This window comes from Eleutherodactylus coqui, chromosome 4 (genome assembly GCF_035609145.1).
Source record: "Eleutherodactylus coqui strain aEleCoq1 chromosome 4, aEleCoq1.hap1, whole genome shotgun sequence".
Taxonomy (NCBI): Eukaryota; Metazoa; Chordata; class Amphibia; order Anura; family Eleutherodactylidae; genus Eleutherodactylus; species Eleutherodactylus coqui.
The window spans coordinates 209,649,466-209,668,866 of record NC_089840.1 but is presented as its reverse complement, the minus strand read 5'-3'; the positions used below and the strand labels follow the sequence as shown (position 1 = coordinate 209,668,866).

Sequence of the window (19,401 nt, the reverse complement as noted above, 5' to 3'; positions counted from 1 at the left end):
GCAGTCTCCCCTTATTTGGATGGTGTAAGGATTGGAGGAACATTTCTAGACATATTTCAAAATGCAATAAATGTATCAACATTGTGATATTTGATACATTTGTCACAAATAGCAACAAAATATTTCCTCCAGCAAAACTCACTTCAAAAATCCTGCAGGTGATAAATGTCCCCCATTGTGCTCATTAGAAGTGGAAATGAAGATTAAACCCCCTGGAACATAAGAGTGTAACCCCGTGTCCTACAGAGCATCTGACAGGGTATTAAACACCTGTAAAGTAAATCTCAGGTAAAGGATATTTATCTCTTGAATATGATTGGTCAGTTGCTGATCACATGACCAGTGCAGCCAGGTCTATTGTGATGCCTACATTTGAATTGCTGTGAGTGACAGTTGGAAAGTGACAGTTCGTAGTGACAGGCGACGGTGGAGAACTTATCTGCTAAGCAGAGCGATATTATGGATGCGAGAGACGAGAAAATTATGGAGAGAAGAGAAGGAGTGAAAAGACGAAGACCGACCAATGATTCATCGGCTGATGAAGGGCCGTCTTCAGTCAAAAGGACCAAACAACCGGTCCAGAAGGAGGAAGAGATGGAGAATACAGAGATCCAGAGGATTGGAGCCAAGAAGAGAGCAGCCATCTTCAGCTCATCCGCGGATCGAGAGAAGTCATCAAAGAGCCCAGACCGGAAGAAACCAAGGATTACACCAGCAGAGGAAGCCATGGATCCCAAAGCGGAGAAATCCATCAAGAGCGTTCCTGATGTCCAGAGGAAAGACGAAGGGCAGGATGACCAGAGAGGCTGCGGTAGTGATCTATATGTGACCAGTATGGGAAACTAGACAGTTATAGATACTGGATGCATTGGAGCAGTTTATTAAAAATGGTTTACAGAAAAATTTTCTCTGTTGCCCATAGCAACCAATCACAGAGCAGCTTTTATTTTTTCAAAAAGTTATGAGGAATGAAAGCTGAGCTGTGATTGGTTGCTATGGGCAACAAAGACAACTTTTCCTTTGGACAGTTTAATAAATCTCTGCCATGTTTTTATATAATACTGATCTGTTACCCAAATGTAAAAACTGAGCAAAATGCTTTCCAGGTTACATTGTATCATATGAAAAGGCCAAACCAACTATGTAACTGCATTATGTTGTCCTACGTGAGGGTAGTGATTAAGGGCCCATTCACACCGTGGTATTTTCTGCTCATGTTCAGTCTGTATTTACTGATTCCGGTTTCGTTCACGGAGAGCAGAAATGCTGCAGATTTACTGCAGCGTAAAATTCCTCAGCAAAATGTGCAGCATTTACGCATCAAAAACAGAGTCAAAACCTGCACTATGGGTGTCAGTACTGGCAGTATTTGGGAGGTAAGAGGAGCGCTGCAGGAGCTGAAATCAGCTGCCACAAAGTTTCCATGTCTTATTTTTCTGCATATTCACGGACCAAATGCTGGGGTAGATGAAGAAACATCCGTATTCACTGCAGTTTTTTATGCACCCTGTTTTCTGTGAGTTGTGACAAAACTGGCATCATTTGGGCCTGCATGGATTTTTTTTTGCACATGTAAAACATGCAGTGAACACGGATGCAACATGGACATAAAACACACATATATAATACCTGCAATGAAAATAGTGCATTTTTATTCAATCAAAATTACATACGACTGAGTGACCTAAATGTCAACACAAATGTTTGTAAGGGCGGCTTCACATGAGCGTACGCACAGAAATGCTCACCGCAGCGCCTGAACATGCTTTTACATAATCTGTATGTTGTGAGTGTGCCTGCACATAGTACTGTACTTCTAGCGCACTCAAGGCCACACACCATTTTCGTGGATTTAATGGCTATTTAAAGCCTATTGAGCTCCCGATGAGTCCTTTTCCCTCTGTTTTGCGCAGTTGCGTACCCTTCTCCCTGCGTAATTTTACACTTCTATAGACTTCTATTGAACTTTTGCTGCGCAAAACAAAGGAAAATAAAGCGGGTCCTACTTTTTTATGTGCATGCAAAATGCCCGCGCAAAACATGCTTCTGAGAACAAAGCATTCTCTGTTTAGCACGCAAACATGTTCCACTTACAATAACATGTGCAAACGCAGTCGTGTGAAGGAGCCCTAACCCTGTGTTGTTTTTAGGAACTGTAATAGCAGTGTCATTGCTGTGCATAGTCTGTGCTAGTAATCCAGTAATCCTATAGAGATTAAGAGATCAATGGTTATTCTATGCAATGGCGTAGCTATAGGGCTTGCAGTGGTCACAATTGTGACCGGGCTCCTAAACCTGGGCGATAGGCCCCTGTCACCACACTGTCTATACCTTAGCAGTTAGCATCTTTCATCTCTTCCTCTTCGCACAGCATCTTTTCCTCCGGCCCCCCGCAGCTGGTGCGGTTGGTGTCTTCTTCCCATTATCTCAACTTCAGCTTTCCTAGTACTCTGAGATGCCGAAGTTAAGGAGACTTGGGAAGAAGATGCAGACTGCAGGAGCTGCCGTCCACCAGCGCCCCACTGTGCAAACCGGAAGAGAGTAAGGATGTTAAGGTACACTGGGGGCATACAGAGACCTCAATCACTCTTAGGAAGAATAGGAGGGAATGGGACACACAGGGACCGCTATCACTCACTTGGGGGATGGGATGCATATAGGGAGAAGTGACAACTATTACTCTTTGGGAGGGATACACAGAGGGACCACAATTACTTGGGAAGAAGGGGACACACAGAGGGACCAGTATTATCAAAATTGTGCCAGAAAAATGGGATCAAAAATTGGAGCATAAAACAGGATTGTCCTTTGTTACTTTGATCGCTCTCTGTGTGCCCACAGAGAAAGTGTTATTTCCTCCTGTGTTCTCCCTTTGTCAACCTAATAAGTCATTTTCCCCTTTTTCCTTTCTGTACCCAATTCAAAAAATTTACAAATAAAGAATTTACATTAAAAAATTGAGCTGTTGATATATTGCCATCAATGGGGTGTATTTAACATCGCACTTGAACCTGAATTTAGCATCACAATCGTATTTCTGCCATGTACGCCGCGCTTTTCCACTTTTTCAGCAGCAAATATATTTTTTATGGGGTTTAGCAGCAGATGTGTATGTTATGCATTTTAGTACAGACATGGATATTATGGGGTTCAGTAGCAGCTGAAATTTGTATTATGGGATTCAGCTGTGGATGAAGATATTATGGGGTTCAGCATTGAACAGGCGTATTTTGGGGTTCAGCAGCAGCTGAGGTCTGTTATAAGGTCCCACAACTGACATGTGTACTATAGGATTCAGAAGCAACAGACGTGTGTATTAACAAATCTTATGGGGTTCAGCAGGAGTGAATCCGTGTACTATGAAGTTCTGCAGCAGCTGACGTGTAAAATACATAAATCTTGTTATTTGTATAGTGCCAATTAATTATTCAGTGCTTTCAGGTTATTTTTTTTTTTTTTTATTACCCCCCCCCCCCACCAAGCTGGGTACTCATTTTACTGACCTCAGAAGGATGGAAGGCTGAGTTGACCTTGGGCTGGGTACATGAACCATTTGGGGTTTGAACTTGCAACCTTCAGGTCATGAGCAAGAGCTTACACTCTGCACCACACAAGGCTCTATATGTGCATTTAGGGTTTCAATATCAGACACATATATTATGGGGTTTAGCTTTGAACACATGTATTATGGGGTTCAGCAGAGAACGTGTGCACTATGAGGTGCAGGAGCAGCTAAGATGTATATTATGGGGTTCAGCGTAAATGTATTATGGGGTTCAGCAGCGAACATGTGCGCTATGAGTTTTAGCAGCAGCTGAGATGACTATTATGATGTTCAGTGGTGGACAGGTGTATTATGGGGTTCAGTAACAGATGTATTATGGGGTTTAGCAGCGGACGTGTGTATTATGATGTACAGTAGTGAATGTACGTATTATGGAGTTTAGCAGCAGCACATGTATGTATTATGGGGTTCAGCAGCTGCTGACCTGTGTATTATCAGGTTCAATAATGGATATGTGTTTTATGGGGTTCAGTAAAAACCGACGTGTGTATTATGGGGTTCAGCAGCAGATGTATGAATTATGAGGCTCAGCAATGGACTTATATATGGTTCTGCTGCATCTTGTCTCCCTCAGAAGTATGGGTGGAGTAATGGGTTTGTCCTGGTGGAGTCATACGGAATGCCCACAGCTGCCGATTGGCTACATTAACGGCGGCTGAAGACAGCGCCTAACACCCGCCGGGGGATGGGGATACACAGAGCGGAGTCTGGCGGGGAGAGTGACAGCAGGGGATGGGAGCGAAGCTGATTAGCCGCTTACCTACATGCAGGTTATTTTGGTGTCGGCTTCAGCGACGGAGCTTCCATCCATCCACTCATGTGACAAGGGTACCAGCTTCAGCGGCGGAGGAATATGGGAGCACTGATTCCAGCGGAGATGGGAGGGAGGGGGGATGGAGACTGACAACAGTGGACCCAGGAGGGTGGAAGGGAGAGCACCAGGGAGATGGACAGGAACCAGAAGGGTAGATCACGGTAGACCAGGAAGTTATTTCGAGCTCTGATGCAGAGATAGCAGGCCGCCGGGAAAGAAGGGGGGGGGGGGAAATGACAGTGGGGCCAGGAGCAGAGATGGGAGGCCAGCGTGGCCACAGTGAAGGTAACCAATCGGCAGCTGTGGGCGTTCCCTATAACTTCACCAGAACTAACCCATGACTCTACCCATGATTCCGATGGAAACAAGATGCACCAGTACCCTTGTATATTATGGGGATCAGCTGTAGACTTGTGTAATATAAAGTTCAATCGTGGACATGTGTATTATGGGGTTCAGCAGGGTATGTGTGTATTATGAGGTTCTGCTGTAGATGTGTGTATTATGGGGTTCAGCAGTCTTCATGTGTATTATGAGTTTCAGCAGGGGATGTGTGTATTATGTGGTTCAGCCGCAGATGTGTATTAGGAGATTAATTACCGTGTTTCCCCGAAAATAGGTCCTACCTCAACAGTAAGACCTATCGGGTTTTCAGAGGAGGCTTGAAATATAAGGCCTATTATAGGACCTATCTCGGGTGCCCCACAAAAAAAAAAATACTCACATGGTCCGCGGCAACCCAATGGTGTCTGTGGCAGCGGTGTCTGCGGCAGCGGTGTCTGCTGCGGCGGTGTCGGCGGTGGTGGTGGCGGCAGCAGCGGTGGTGGCGGCAGCAGCTGGCATCCTCCTCCGTCTCACAGCTTCTTTCTGCTGGCAACGGGGCTTTGAATACACCGCCTCCAACAGAAAGCACTGTGATTGGCTAATCGAGCGCCGGCAGCCAATCACAGGTGGCGCTCGGTTAGACAATCGCAGCGCTCGCTTTGCTGGAGGCAGGGTATTCAAAGCCCCGTCACCAGCAGAAGGCATTTGTGAGAGGAGAAGGATGCCACGCCGCCGCCGGACACCATTGGGAGGCATCAGGATGCCGTGGAGCAGGTAAGTAAAAGCCCCCCCTACAATTGGGGAAACACGGTAGTAGCTTACATATATTATTAGGTTCAGTAGAGGATGTGTGCATTGTGGGGTTAACCAGTGGACGTGTGTATTCTGGGGTTCAGCATTGAACTTGTCTATTACAGCGTTCATCTATAGATGTGTATATTATGGTGACCAATGTCTGACCCTGTCAGTAATGCCAGTACTACATAATATAGGTGGGTATTGATACTGTATGGGGGCTGGTGGGTTTTGTGTGCCAGGCTGGTTTCTTAGTTCCGTCCTGCTTTTTAGCCTCAGGAAACTAGCAGACAGTTCTTGGTAAAGTCATAAATCTGCATTGTAGCATCTCTCTTCATTCTCCCAGGTAGCAGCGATGTTCGGCCAACCACCTCCGGAGATGACATCAGAAGGAGGCTACTATTCCATGATATGCTTGGCCGGGGAAGCTTTGGGACAGTCCTGCTGGCAGAAGATCCATCTACCTGCAAACATTTTGCTGCGAAGATCATCAGCAAGCGAGCCCTGCTTGCTGCGGGCGAGGAGCTCGTGATGGTGGAGCGACGGGTTTTCGAGTTGGCGTCTGGGAGCCCTTTCCTTGTCCATGGACAGTTTGCTTTTCAGACCAAGGTAGATATGGACTGCTTCATTTTATGACGTGCCATCGTGTGTACCAGCAGGGCTGCTCTACCCACAGGGCACCAGACCCCTGGCAGCGGCCAGCTGGGACATTGTCGACTATGTTTGTATCCTCTGGACAAGAGCATAGTGGAAAACCTGCAAGACAGATGGGGAAGTGCAAAAAGCATCTAACTACTGTAATAATGACTTTTTTTATAAGCCCCCTTCCTGATCTTGCGCTCCTTACTCAACCCCTTAAGGACATGGCCTATTTTGACCATAAGGAAGCAATAACTTTTTAAAGATTTTCATCTCCACTTTTCAAAAGGAGGGCAGAGAGAGAAAACATATTGATGCTGCCTTTTTTTATGCTGTTAATCATGGAGAATAAATGACATGAAAATTTTTTTCTGCCCGCTGGTACGATTACGATATCAAAAAATTGTTCTTTAAGTTTTTCCACTTTTGTACGATAAAACCCCTTTATTGTAATTTTTTTTTAATTTTCCATGGACGGAGCTCTGTGAGGCCTTGTTTTATGTGTGACGACGAGCTATAGTTTTTTTTCTTACCATTTCGGAGTACATTACTGCTTTTATGATTACCTTTTAAATGTTTTTTGGGAGGCAAAATGATCAAAATTGGCATTTTTTCCCATTATTTAGGGGAGGGAGGGTTGCTGCGCAGGATAAATAGTGTGTTCAATATATTGTATTTCTGTATGTCTCCTCTGTGTAACAGCTATTTCTGATCCTGGGACTGGAGTATGTGAGCGGCGGGGACCTCTACAACTACCTACTGATGAAAGGACAACTTGACATCCCCACGGCACGATTCTACGCAGCTGAACTCGTCTGTGGAATCCAGTTTCTGCATACAAAAGGAATCATTCACAGAGACCTCAAGCCAGAGAATATCCTGATAGCTGAAACGGGACACATCAAGATCACCGACTTCGGACTCAGCATTGACAACATCCATGGAGACCAAACAGCGACTGGATACTTCGGAACTGTAGGCTACATGGCACCGGAGGTGCGAAGAAGAGAGGAGTACAACGCCGGAGTCGATTGGTTTTCCTTTGGAGTCATCCTGCAAGAAATGGTTACCGATGAGTGCGCCTACCATCAGACGATCGATGATATTTCCTCAGGGATTAAGAACATTGTTAAACAGGTCAGTAGTCTTACTAGTACTATGGTTTATACATGTTCTAGTAGTTATCAGTGACAGTAGATGGACTGGAGGCTACTTTATGCATCCTGCTATATTCCAGTGTTCCGGTGATGACTATGAGAATGTTTTATTGTCTCTAACGCTTCTTCGGTTTTCTTTGTTTTTAGCTACTTCAGAAAGATCCAGCCCGACGACTAGGAGTCAACGGTGACATCAGGAAGCACAAGTTCTTTCGGCGTATCGACTGGGTCCAAGTGGAAGCCTTGAAAGTGACTCCACCATACACACCTGAAGTAAGCATATGACTAGATACTGTTACCGGCCTGTTTCCATGGCAACTTGTAGAATTTACACTTTGTAAAAGAAACCCAGACAGGAAGTGAAGATTTCTTATAATCGTGAGGTATCTGTATTTGTAGCTGGAGTAGAACTGGTGCCCGGAGGCAGGTTTCCATCTGGTGCACAGAGGTGTTGCTAGATATGGCTAATGTATTAAGAGGTGCAAGCCTCTTATTGCATTTATTAAACCTTAGCGCATAGTTTACTTAGACTGGCGTATAATCCACTGGTCTAACTAAATATGCTACAATGAGTTTTAAATGCAAACGGTGATAAAAAGTCACAACCCTAATATTAGAATATTTTCTGTTTTACAGCCATCCAATCCTAATCATCGACCTAGACCATTCCACGTAGACAAATTAGAAGCGGCAGAGGTCAGAGCCCCCATATCAGCGCAGGACCAGGCCTTGTTCGAGGGATTCTCCTTTGACAACTTGGAAACCAGTGGGTAAGTCCCAAGCCCTTTAGTCATTATAGCAGGTTGGCCTCTTGAGCCTAGTGAAGATTGAAGGAAAGAAGACTGGACATCAGTGACCAACTATCAACCAGAGCAGAAGGAAGGAGACCATGAACACCGAGGGACCCCAAAGAAGATCTTGAAGATGGAGAAGCCAGCAGTTCCATTCAAGTGCTGGCAGTAAGTATAAGTGCAAGAACATCTGCGCTTCATTTTAATCAGGCATGTGCCAAACATTTCCCACGTACCGGTAATGGGATTTCCTCATGCCTATTACAGCTGCAGCTTTTGGGGCTGTCCTGGGCAGAGAAGAAATAACATTGGCCGGCTATTAAGGGGTGGAGGAGGCCGGATTTTTTTTTTTTTTAAACCAACATCTTGCACATGCCTATGATAATTTTACCATTACCGGTAGTTGATTTCCTTACACTTATGACAGCGCTGTCATGGGTGATGAGGAAAAGGTGAGAGCTGGCCGGCTATTAAGGGGTGGAGGAGGCCGGACCTTTTTTTTTTTTTCTTATTAAAAGTCAGCATCTATATCAGCACAGGACCAGGCCTTGTTCAAGGGATTTTCCTTTGTCATCTTGGAAACCCTTGGCAAGTCACCAGCTCTTTAGTCACTGTAGCAGGTCAGCCTCCTGATTGTTGAGAAGACTGAAGAACAGAAGACTGGATATCACTTCATTGAAGAACCATCAACTAGTGCTGAAGGAAGGATACCATGGACACCAAAGGACCCCAAAGAAGATCTTGAAGATGGAGAAGCCAGCAGTTTCATTAAAGTGCTGGCGGTAAGTATAAGTGCAAGACCATCTGCACTTCATTTTAATCATAGGTATGTGCCAAACATTTTACACTTACCGGTAATTGGATTTCCTCATACCTATTACAGCTCCAGCTTTGGTGCTGTACTGGGCAGAGAAGAAGTAACAATGGCCGGCTATTAAGGGGAGGAGAAGGCCGAATTTTTTTTTTAACCAACATCTCGCACATGCCTATGATAATATTACCATTACCGGTAGTTGATTTCCTCACACTGATGACAGCACTGTCATGGATGATGGGGAAAAGGTGAGAGCTGGCCGGCTATTAAGGGGTGGAGGAGGCCGGACCTTTTTTTTTTTTTAAATTAAAAGTCAGCATCTATATCAGCACAGGACCAGGCCTTGTTCAAGGGATTTTCTTTTGTCAACTTGGAAACCCTTGGCAAGTCACCAGCTCTTTAGTCACTATAGCAGGTCAGCCTCCTGATTGTTGAGAAGACTGAAGAACAGAAGACTGGACATCACTTCATTGAAGAACCATCAACCAGCACTGAAGGAATGAGACCATGGACACCAAGGGACCCCAAAGAAGATCTTTAAGATGGAGAAGCCAGCAGTTTCATTCAAGTGCTGGCGGTAAGTATAAGTGCAAGACCATCTGCACTTCATTTTAATCATAGGTATGTGCCAAACATTTTACACTTACCGGTAATTGGATTTCCTCATACCTATTATAGCTCCAGCTTTTGGCGCTGTCCTGGGCAGAGAAGAAATGACATTGGTCGGCTATTAAGAGGGGGAGGAGGCCGGATATTTTTTTTTATAACCAACATCTAGCACATGCCTATAATTTTACCATTACCGGTAGTTGATTTCCTCACACTTATGACAGCGCTGTCATGGGTGATGGGGAAAAGGTGAGAGCTGGCCGGCTATTAAGCTATTAAGGGGTGGAGGAGGCCGGACCTTTTTTTTTTTTTTTTTTTAACTTACAGTAAAAGTTTCACTGTCTGATGAAACTACACAGTGGTAGACACAATGGGGCACGTCTTTTGCTGGTTTTATGCCAGAACTCTGGGGTAAGTTGCACCTTTTTTTCTGTAAATCAGTTTACTATTGATTTGCACCAAACAAAAAAGATATTATTTTTCTCACTCCCCTTTTGAAAAGTCTCTAAAAGTGGGCGTGGTTTGCCACTTGCCCAGGATTTAATATAGAGACATTTATGACATGTAACTTTTTAAGAAGTCACAAAATGCGTTGCGATCTCACTCCAGCGGCTGGGTGGCGTACAAAGTGCCTCTTCATCTCTAAATATATTTAAACATGCAACAAAATTATCAACATAAAGCGACATTTAAGAAATTTGTTGCATTGTGAACTGAAGAGGGAAAAAAAAGTAAGACGGAAAAGTAGCATCATAAATTCCCCTCTTGAACATTTTCCCCCAAAGAGTGTAAATACACCTAGGCTACATGCACACGAGCGCGAATATCATGCGACCTTTGTGTCTGGCAAGGTGCAGAAAAGTCACACGAATATGAACTCCATTCTCTTGAATTGAGTTATTCGCATAAACGATTTTGTTTCCTCACAGCGATGCTACGAAGTTAAAAGTCGCTGCATGTCCTATTTTTTGTCTCGCTCTCAGAACGCCTTGTCCTTTAATGGGACCTTAATAGACAGTGCATGCACTAGCATGCCGTGCGATGTACCTGTGAGTGCAATGTGATGTTTTGTATTAAAAACAATAGGGTATCCCCCGTCCTCCAATGCTTGCTGCAAACCCTACACTTTTTGGGGGGTATTTCTTGACTTCAGCGACAGGGATGGGGTGTAACAAGTGGCGCTCTGTGATGTTTCGTAAGCTTCCTGAGGTGCGGCGGTCTCACACAGAAGGCGCTCAACAAGCTGCTCCTGGAACTGCAGGAAGGCGAGCGTTTCCAGGGCTCCTTATAAAACTACGTATTACAGGTAGCGATCTGATTAATGCCGGGCTCACATCGTAGTGGATTCTTTTTTTCTAGCACCTGGATTTGCATATTAGCTATAGATTATACATCATTTTGTTCTGCTGCATATATTATTTATGGAGTACTGTGGTTGGATCAACCATATTTTCTTCTGGTCCAATATGTGTTATTTTATGTATTTGTCTGTTTTTGCTTTATTTAATTGCCCAATAAATTTGATATACGTTATAATGGGTGTGACGCATTTATTTTGGGCTTGCTTGCTGCCTATTGTAAAGGAATAGCACCCGTAGACCTCATCAAGGACCCTGCAAGGCTTGTGCTGATGATACTGGTTGGGACAATCTATAGGAATATTCCGGGACTTTTGAAATTTTTTTCTATATCTGTTCGACAGGTCATCAATAGATAATCGAGGGACTCACTGCTCAGATGCCCCCAATAAGCTGCTTCCAGGACTCATTGCAGTTAGTGCAGGAAGCAGAATGCACTGACCTTAGCGCAGGAGCCCGGGTTGGTACTGCAGTGCAGCTCCCATTTAATTCAACAGGAGTTGCAAAGCAGTACCAACCCGGGCTATTTCCCTATGGTCAGCACTTTCTGCCTCCTGCACTGACCACAGTGACAGCGACCACAAAAATCATCTGACTGGCCGGTATCCGAGCGGTGGATCCACGACGATCATCTATTGATGACTTGTCAGTTATCAATAGAAAAAATGTTAAAACATCCCAGAATACCCCTTAGGGCGCCCACCCACTGGCGATTTTTTTTTCTTTGCGTTTTGCGTTTTTTCTCAAGAGCAATTAGAATTGAATGTACTCCTGTCCACTGGCGTTTTTTTTGCGTTGCGTTGCGATTTTTAACATAGGAACTGTCAGTTGCATATGTGTCCTTATTTTTCTCCTAATGCACCCATGAATGTCAATGGAAATTAATGGAAAAGCCGCGAAAGCGCGGCAAAGAACGCCGCAAAAAACGCACGGAAAACGGGGCAAAAACGCTGCGTTTTTCACGCACGAAAATCGCAAACGCCAGTGGGTGGGCGCCCTTAATGTGTGAAAAAAAGAGAAGAAGAGCAACAAGACAGCGAGGCCGGAGCTCGTATATTCAATGGCAGAAGTGTAGATGGGCCTTATTTAACCGATACAAAGAATGTGTTTTCACACCCGCAGATTCTGCAGCGGATTTCAGGTCATTTCTGCACTACAAACTACCTGCTGTGTATTGTTAGTGTCCTGGTTTGCAGCACTGTATATGCCTATTAATAGGAGTTATCTAAGGGCCCGTAGATTTCAACTGGACCCAAATAGATTTGATTCTGATTTCATACAGAAATTTTTCAAGTCAAACTCCATATGAAAATAATCCTTAGGAAGGGGGTCAGTTCTCCTTGAGGAGAGCACCTACAAGGTGTGACAAGACTTATAAGGCCATGCATGCTCCTCTGGGAAATATGCAAATGGGAAGGGGGAAATGGAACAATGCTACAGCTCTACCTATTGGAAGGCAACATTCCTGCAAGTCAATGTCATTACATCATTACTCTAAGACACTGCAGTTGGTTTGATTAAGCAGTGCTGTCCATGTGAGCGGTGGTGGTCCGTCAGCAGCATGTAGGGTCTTAGACTACTGATGTATAGTAATACACAGTGTGCATCAGGTAGTCGGAGAAGCCGTTCTTCTATCTGTGTTTGTCCAGGCCAGGAGGGTTGCTTTAAGTAAAAAGTACGTCCAGGGTACAGGGGGTCTCTTTCCAGAACTCTCTACAACACCCTGGCAATGAAAGAAGTGCCAGGACAGAATTCTGGCTCCTGCTTTTCTGCATTAGAGGCACCTCAGGACCCTATATGACAACCTTCTAACACAATACTATAACTGAGTCATGTACAGTAAAATATATTCCTTGCTGTAAGATATCTCAACTCAGCAATAGTTGAAAGGGGCGTTCCGGGCAAAAACTATTAATGACCTATTCTCATAGGGTCCTATTGAAATTAAAAGGAGCTGAAGCCGGCTGTTACACTTCGGCACTCCTGCCTCCAACATCGAGAACGGACATGGAAATGCAACAGTCGCTTCAGCTTCCACTGATTTCAATGGGAGTGAGGCCAGCTATGGCACTTCCACTACCGCCCTGTATGACAATATTCAGCCCCGCTGCTCTGCCAGCAGGCTGAGCAATTAGCTCATCCCAGGGATCCCAAACAGCGGCTCCTCGGCGATTAACTATTGATCACCTATCCTCAGGATACATTATCAATACTTTTTGCCTGGAAAATCCTGTTAACAGTTTCCTTGCTGTCTCCCATATACAGGGCCATACTTTGCCCAGCACAGAAGTTTTAAGTATCTGTCCTGCTCATTAAAATCCCATGTTGCCCATATATGGTGCTTGCATAAGATATTATGGTGCATGACATATATGTGTATTCAATATCTAAGTAGCTATAGTCTATATAGGTTCTCCTATAAAGCCGTGCTAAATCACTCACTGCAGCCAGAGACCAAGCCAGTAAATGTAAAGGCTAAACATGCGGAAATCATGATTAAAACTCAAAAATCCCCCATTTCCCTTTTTCCACATGCTTTGCCCTTACATTTACTTGCTTGGTCCCCGGCCGCAGTGGGTGACTTAGCACGGCTTTATAGGAGGGCCTATATAGACTCTAGCTACTTAGATAGTGAATACACATATGTGTCATGATAGGATGAGACCGTTTATGGCCGTTGCTGATGTTTCTTTTGATGGGTGGTTTTATTTAAACATCATAAAGATTATATTTTAGGGATCACGATCTAGAGCTGAAACCGAAGGGCATTGAATTCCAAGAAAAGATATTCCAGAATTATTTCATGGGGAATACAAGTATTTACAAACACTGACATGTTACGAGAGCCGATAGGTCCTCTTTTAAGTGCTTTTGGAATCTTTCTATGCAAATAAAGCCTCATGGCTGTGCCTAGTGATGAGCGATTAGTGGAATAATCAGTTTGTGTTGACAAAGGGCCAATTTCACGAAAATCATCTTGAATCGAGATGGTTGATTCCAACTCCCATTAAAGTCAGTGGGAGTAAAAATTGGGTTCAGCAATTTGCCCTCCTGAAGGTCCCCAATGAAGCCAAAGGCCCGCAAATTATATGGAAATACAGCCATACACATGGAGGGTGTTGGAAGGTTGTACAAAGAGGTGGAGGATGAGAAGGAGGAAGAGAGTGAAGAGGTGACAGACATGGATGGATGTCCCACAAGTCTTGGGTGTACCAGGAAGCCTGTACCACCACTTTTGGCTTCATGCCCCACCTGCAGGACATTGACCCAGTGTGCTGTTAAGGATATGTAACACTCCCTAGCATGCTTGTTGGACCATGTGTCCATTGTCAGGTGCATCATGTGTAGTGTCCCAGAACGTTATCCTGGTCCCCTCCATAATTGTTATACATGTACTTTCTAGAGCACTATGATATTACAGAATATAAACATTAGGTGACCAGCGGGTTGTTGATCCGGGTCTTACAGTCAGGTAGGAACTATCAAAGGTTAATCCAGGGATTGTTCTGACTGCCTTTATAGAGTCGGGAAGGAATTTTTCTCTGAATAGGGCTAATTGGCTTACGCTCTTGGGGTTTTTTGCCTTCCTCTGGATGAACAAGGAGATTGAAACAGGCTGAACCAGATGGACATTGTCTTCATTCATCCTAACATACTATGTTACTATGTATTGTCTTATGTGGATTCACTATGCAAAGCGTCATGTCAATTTTCTGCATGTGTGTTGCACAGCTGCAGCATCTGAAGGGTTAACTCCCATAAAATCATTGCCTGTCAGCTCTGCTGCTGAATGTATCTATCTTACTGTGTCATGTGGTACAAGTGAGGTGATAAATGTGAGTGTCTGAGAGCTGGAAGAGGTCTTCTTTGATCTGTGTTGGAGCGGAGTTCCATCTTGTCTACCTGGAGTGATAACACAGAGCCGCGTGGAAGCACCATCAGCTTCCATGTTGGTGAAGATGGAAGAGGAAGAACGATATCCCATAGTGTATCAAGAGTGGATGAAGAGGAGTGAGTTCTGTCCAGAGAGAGAGCACAACAAACCCCAAATTTCACTAAACAGGTACTGTTACCATGCGGCGGCTGCTGGGGCCGCAAGTGGTTGGTCGGCGCGCTGCGCACGCTCGTGGGTCTGGGCTTTTGTGATTGCAGCTCTATGCACAAGTCCCTCTTATGAGATTCTGCTGGGAGGCGTCGCCTACCCCTCTCCGCCCCTGGGCGGAGTCTTCTGTTTATAAGGCTGGCAGTGAGGTCCATTCACTGCCAGTTATTGGTTTCTGTTCAGTGTGCTAGCTTCCTGCCTCCGACAGTCTCCTGTGTTTCAGCTTCTGCTATATCTGCCAGGTTATCCATCTGCCTTGGTCTGCTTGTATTTCCTGTTGGTTTTCTTCACCTGCCCTTTCTGTCGGTATCCTACCCTGTTCCATCTTGATACGCCAGCGTCCCTCCTCGGTCCCTAGCAAGTGTAGGGACCACCGCCCAGTTGCCCGCCTGGGGTTAGCCAGGAGTGGAGGCAAGTAGGCAGGGACAGGGGTTGCGGGTAAGTTCTAGGGCAACCCAGGCTGGCGTATCATCGGGTAGGATTCTGTAACAGGTACCCGTTCACAATACAGGCATTATTTTTCCTGCGTGGCCGTCTGCTAATAGAATCACCACACAGAGGTACGTAATGGTGAAATTTAGGCTACGCCTTCTTCTAAATAATTTTGTCTGCCAGAATGTATGTGGAGAGGTTCCTGTCTTTTTACCTCCAGCGGAGTATACTTAATTTCCAGGACCGGTGACATTTAGATAACCTGGACTATAGGGCTGTATTGTTCCTGTGTATTTTTACCTCCCAACCTCTGACCTTTTGCCTGTAATGTCTACAAGTGAATGAAACCTGTAATTGCCTGTTATTTCAAGTTTATGCAAGTAAACTTTTACCAGGCCTCAACCGAGGTACTATACACTTGTCCAATCTTTATTAACCTGCCGTGTATTAATGCCGGTGTGTGGAACGTTGGTGTCACGAACTTGACAGCTACTCCCCCCCCCCCCCCCCTTATCCTAAGGACTACTGGCCCTATCCTCTGCTGCGGTAACTCCCTCCAGGACCTGTAGTTGGTGAGTGCTACCGTGACAGGCCCATGTGCTACACCCTTCCAACTCCAGCCATATGCGTGAATAGAGAGTCATCCCCTACAGCAATACCCACGATCGGGCCATTATTATACTTGGCATCTCTAACGGGGTGTTGCACATGACACTGCCAGCATTCCACAACACCAGGGACATGTTATCACATGACGGTGCAGGGCTTGAATGGCTTTTTGGGTAAAGAAATGGCGGCTAGGAATTTGGTACTGTGGCTTAGTATGAAGCATCATGTTGCAGAATGTGTCTATGTCCACCAGCCTGTAAGCTGTGCAATGCTAAAATGTAGGCTGTGTGCTCATGGATGGTTGGGGTGTTTTTTTCACATTCCTATACCTGAGGGATGGAGGGCTGGCTGCTAACCTGGGACATGCTGAAATATGGGGTAGATGTCAATGTCAGTGAAGTTGGTGATAATGGTGGCGGCTCAACTTCTGCCCTCCATTTCCTACTCCTGGCTCTGAAGTAGGTGTGCTAATACGCCTACACAAAACTGTCTGTCTGTGGTTAGAGTCTACTGTAAGAACAGGGAGAGATAGAGATAGCTACAGAAGTGGAAGAGAGAGCAGGATTAGGTTGACTCTTTGTGCAACACCCCATGAAGAGCTGGGAGTGATAAGTGCTGATTTGTCACAGTGGCACTTACCAGGCTCTGGTCCCGGAGGATCATACACAGCCAAGGTCAGTGTAGATTCGCAGGCCAGCTTCAACACCCCTAGGATAGGAAATGCCAATAAATGAGGGGGGTTGTAGTTATCACTCGTGGCACCACCGTTCCCACACACCAGTATACTACGCGGTGAAGAAATGAACACTTGTGTATAGTACCTCAGTTCCCCAGGAACGGCTAGGGACCAGTATAACTTTTACTGTATGAATAAACTTTTACAACAGGTGATGCAGGTACAATTCACATTATGTAACAGCAAGCTACAGCTCAGCGGTAAGAAGGATACACAGGATGACTACGGTCCTACAGTCCTCGTTATCTGTATGTCACCGATCCTGGATTGGGAGCACTCCAGAGGAGGAAGGGGGATAGGGGTCACTCCACAGACTCTCTGGCAGACAATTATTGACAGACTAGGCTTAAACAATAAACACCCCGCGTGGCAGACGTGTTGGTGTGATTCAGTAAAGTACCTCTGTGCAGTGATCCTAATTATGGACAGCCGTACAGGAAAAGCCTTTAGTGTGAACTGGTACAGTGAGTTACTATATACAGAACTATTTGGGGATACTCTCATTCTGATGGTGGGAATCACTCCATTTACATCCACTCCCTAAATGCTACGGGATGTCGCTCCTCTTCCTCCATCTTCACCTACATGGAAGCTGAAGGTGCTTCCATGCGGCTGTGTGTTGGCACTCTCTCTCCTGAAGATGGACCTCGCAAAATGAAGATAGAACTTCTTTCCCGCTCTCTATCACTTCATTTATACCTTCACTCATACTACATAACAAGACAGACTGATATATCTACATGCATGCAATGATTTTATTACTGTTAAACTCTCAAGTGCCACGGCGCGCGCGCGCACACACGCACACGCACACACACAATGGATATGACAATACAAGCTTTGCACAGTGCATCTACATAAGACAGCACATCTATGACATTTACGGAGAGGACCAGGATGGTGTTCTGGGCCACTACATTTGCACTTTGGCCCAGGTGAGCCCCTCCAAGGCAGTGGGTGGTGGGAGTTCATGGGACTGTTCATACACATTGTGTTGAGGTTGTTTACATTATTGCCTGGTTTTAAATACTTACAGCAGGTGTTACAGATGACCGCTCTTCTGCCATCACTTGTGGTTTCAAAGAATACCCAGACTGCACAAGTCCTGTGAGCAGACCTAGCTGCGGGACTGATGTTGCTGAGAGTGCTGGCACTGCCCATTTATATTTCTTTGACACCCTACTCGCAGGTGGCCCCGCACTGTCTGCTTCTTCCCCCTCTCCCTTCGAGCTGCCATGATGAGTCTCCCTGCTTCTCCAATTTAGAGCAATTACTTCATCCTCTTCCAGCTCCTGTTTCTTTTCATTGTCCTTCTCTTTCTCAGTGGACTATATGTCAATGAGAACTGGAAGCTGTCATCTTCGTTTCCATATCCCTCTGAGTACACATTGCTTGTGAAGGGCTGACCATGGACATTCACCCACCCTCATCTTCTTCGGAGGAGGAAAATCATGGTTGGGTATCAGTGCATTCAATGTCTGGTCTTCTACCTCTGGTTGTTTGGACTGCCTGGTTGACATCTTTGACACTGAATGATCAAACAGCTCCTCAAACTGATCCATGTGTAATGCTTTGGAAGATGAAGAGGATTTGGCATGGGGTGAGGTAGAGGGGAAGGGGGGTGTTCATGGCTGACTAGTGCAGACTGACTGCTGTATGCTTGTGACAGGGAGGAAGAAGTGCTGGTACTTTTTTTTGTTTTACTTTTTAAATGTAGTTACATGTAACTTATCAGCTAACATTGTGGTTTGCAGAAACCCACTTCTGCTGCGTAAGGCCTGGAAATTATTCCCAAAGGCAGGACTGGCAACTTTGAATGATGTCTCTGATATTGTAATCACTTACATCAATGTTATAATCACACATAGAAAGTTTCATTCAATCCCAACAACTCCTTCTATGGGGGAGATTTCTTTTAACAATGAGTGTTTTTAGGTCATAGAGGATACAATTTTAGCAAACCTAGCTGTATTCTGGCTCTGGCTAATTTCATACAGAGAAGTTTGATATCAGGCCGTGAAACTTAGCCCGATATCGTGCTTGCCAACATGCAATATCCCCATGGATTCAAGACGTTTTTGTGCTAATAGCGATCCTCCGTCCATTGTTTTCAATGGGTAAGAAACATATTGCATTGCACGCTGTGCGATGCTGAGCCGGCCCCATTGAATACAATGGACGATGCAAGACATTCCGAGGGAATACCCAAAGACAGGACATGTCTCATAGGACATGGTTTGCAGACCCCTCAACATTCTGGTAGATCTTCTCTGAACTTGCTCCAGTTTGTCGATGTCTTTTTTTTAAATTGGGGTGCCCAGAACTAGACACAGTATTCCAGATGAGGTTTGAATAAGGAAGAGCAGAGGGGGGGGGAGGGTATTTTACCTCACCTGATCTAGACTCTATGCTTCTCTTAATACATCCAAGAATTGTGTTTGCCTTTTTTGGTACTGCATCACACTGTTGACTCATGTTCCGTCTGTGATCTATTAGTATACCTAGCACTTTTCACATGTGCTGCTGCTTACCTTTAGAAATCAAGCTAAGCACATAACCGGATTTCTGTGAAGGGGGATACCGTAACCAGAACCTTTTCAAAGAGCAAAGAAAATACAGCAATGTAAATTACGGGCTGGTACAAAGAGAACCGTTT

The 19,401-nt window shown here is 45.0% G+C and overlaps 1 protein-coding gene across 1 annotated transcript; it reads left to right on the top strand.

Moving 5' to 3' along the window:
- Nucleotides 1-459: 459 nt before the first annotated feature.
- On the top strand, nucleotides 460-9,440 carry LOC136626581 (protein kinase C delta type-like). The gene is made up of 8 exons (XM_066601631.1): nucleotides 460-832; nucleotides 5,845-6,107; nucleotides 6,840-7,274; nucleotides 7,442-7,567; nucleotides 7,931-8,064; nucleotides 8,513-8,537; nucleotides 8,706-8,867; nucleotides 9,315-9,440. Exons 1-8 carry the CDS (start codon nucleotides 460-462, stop codon nucleotides 9,438-9,440), a joined length of 1,644 nt encoding a protein of 547 aa, XP_066457728.1.
- Nucleotides 9,441-19,401: the final 9,961 nt, after the last annotated feature.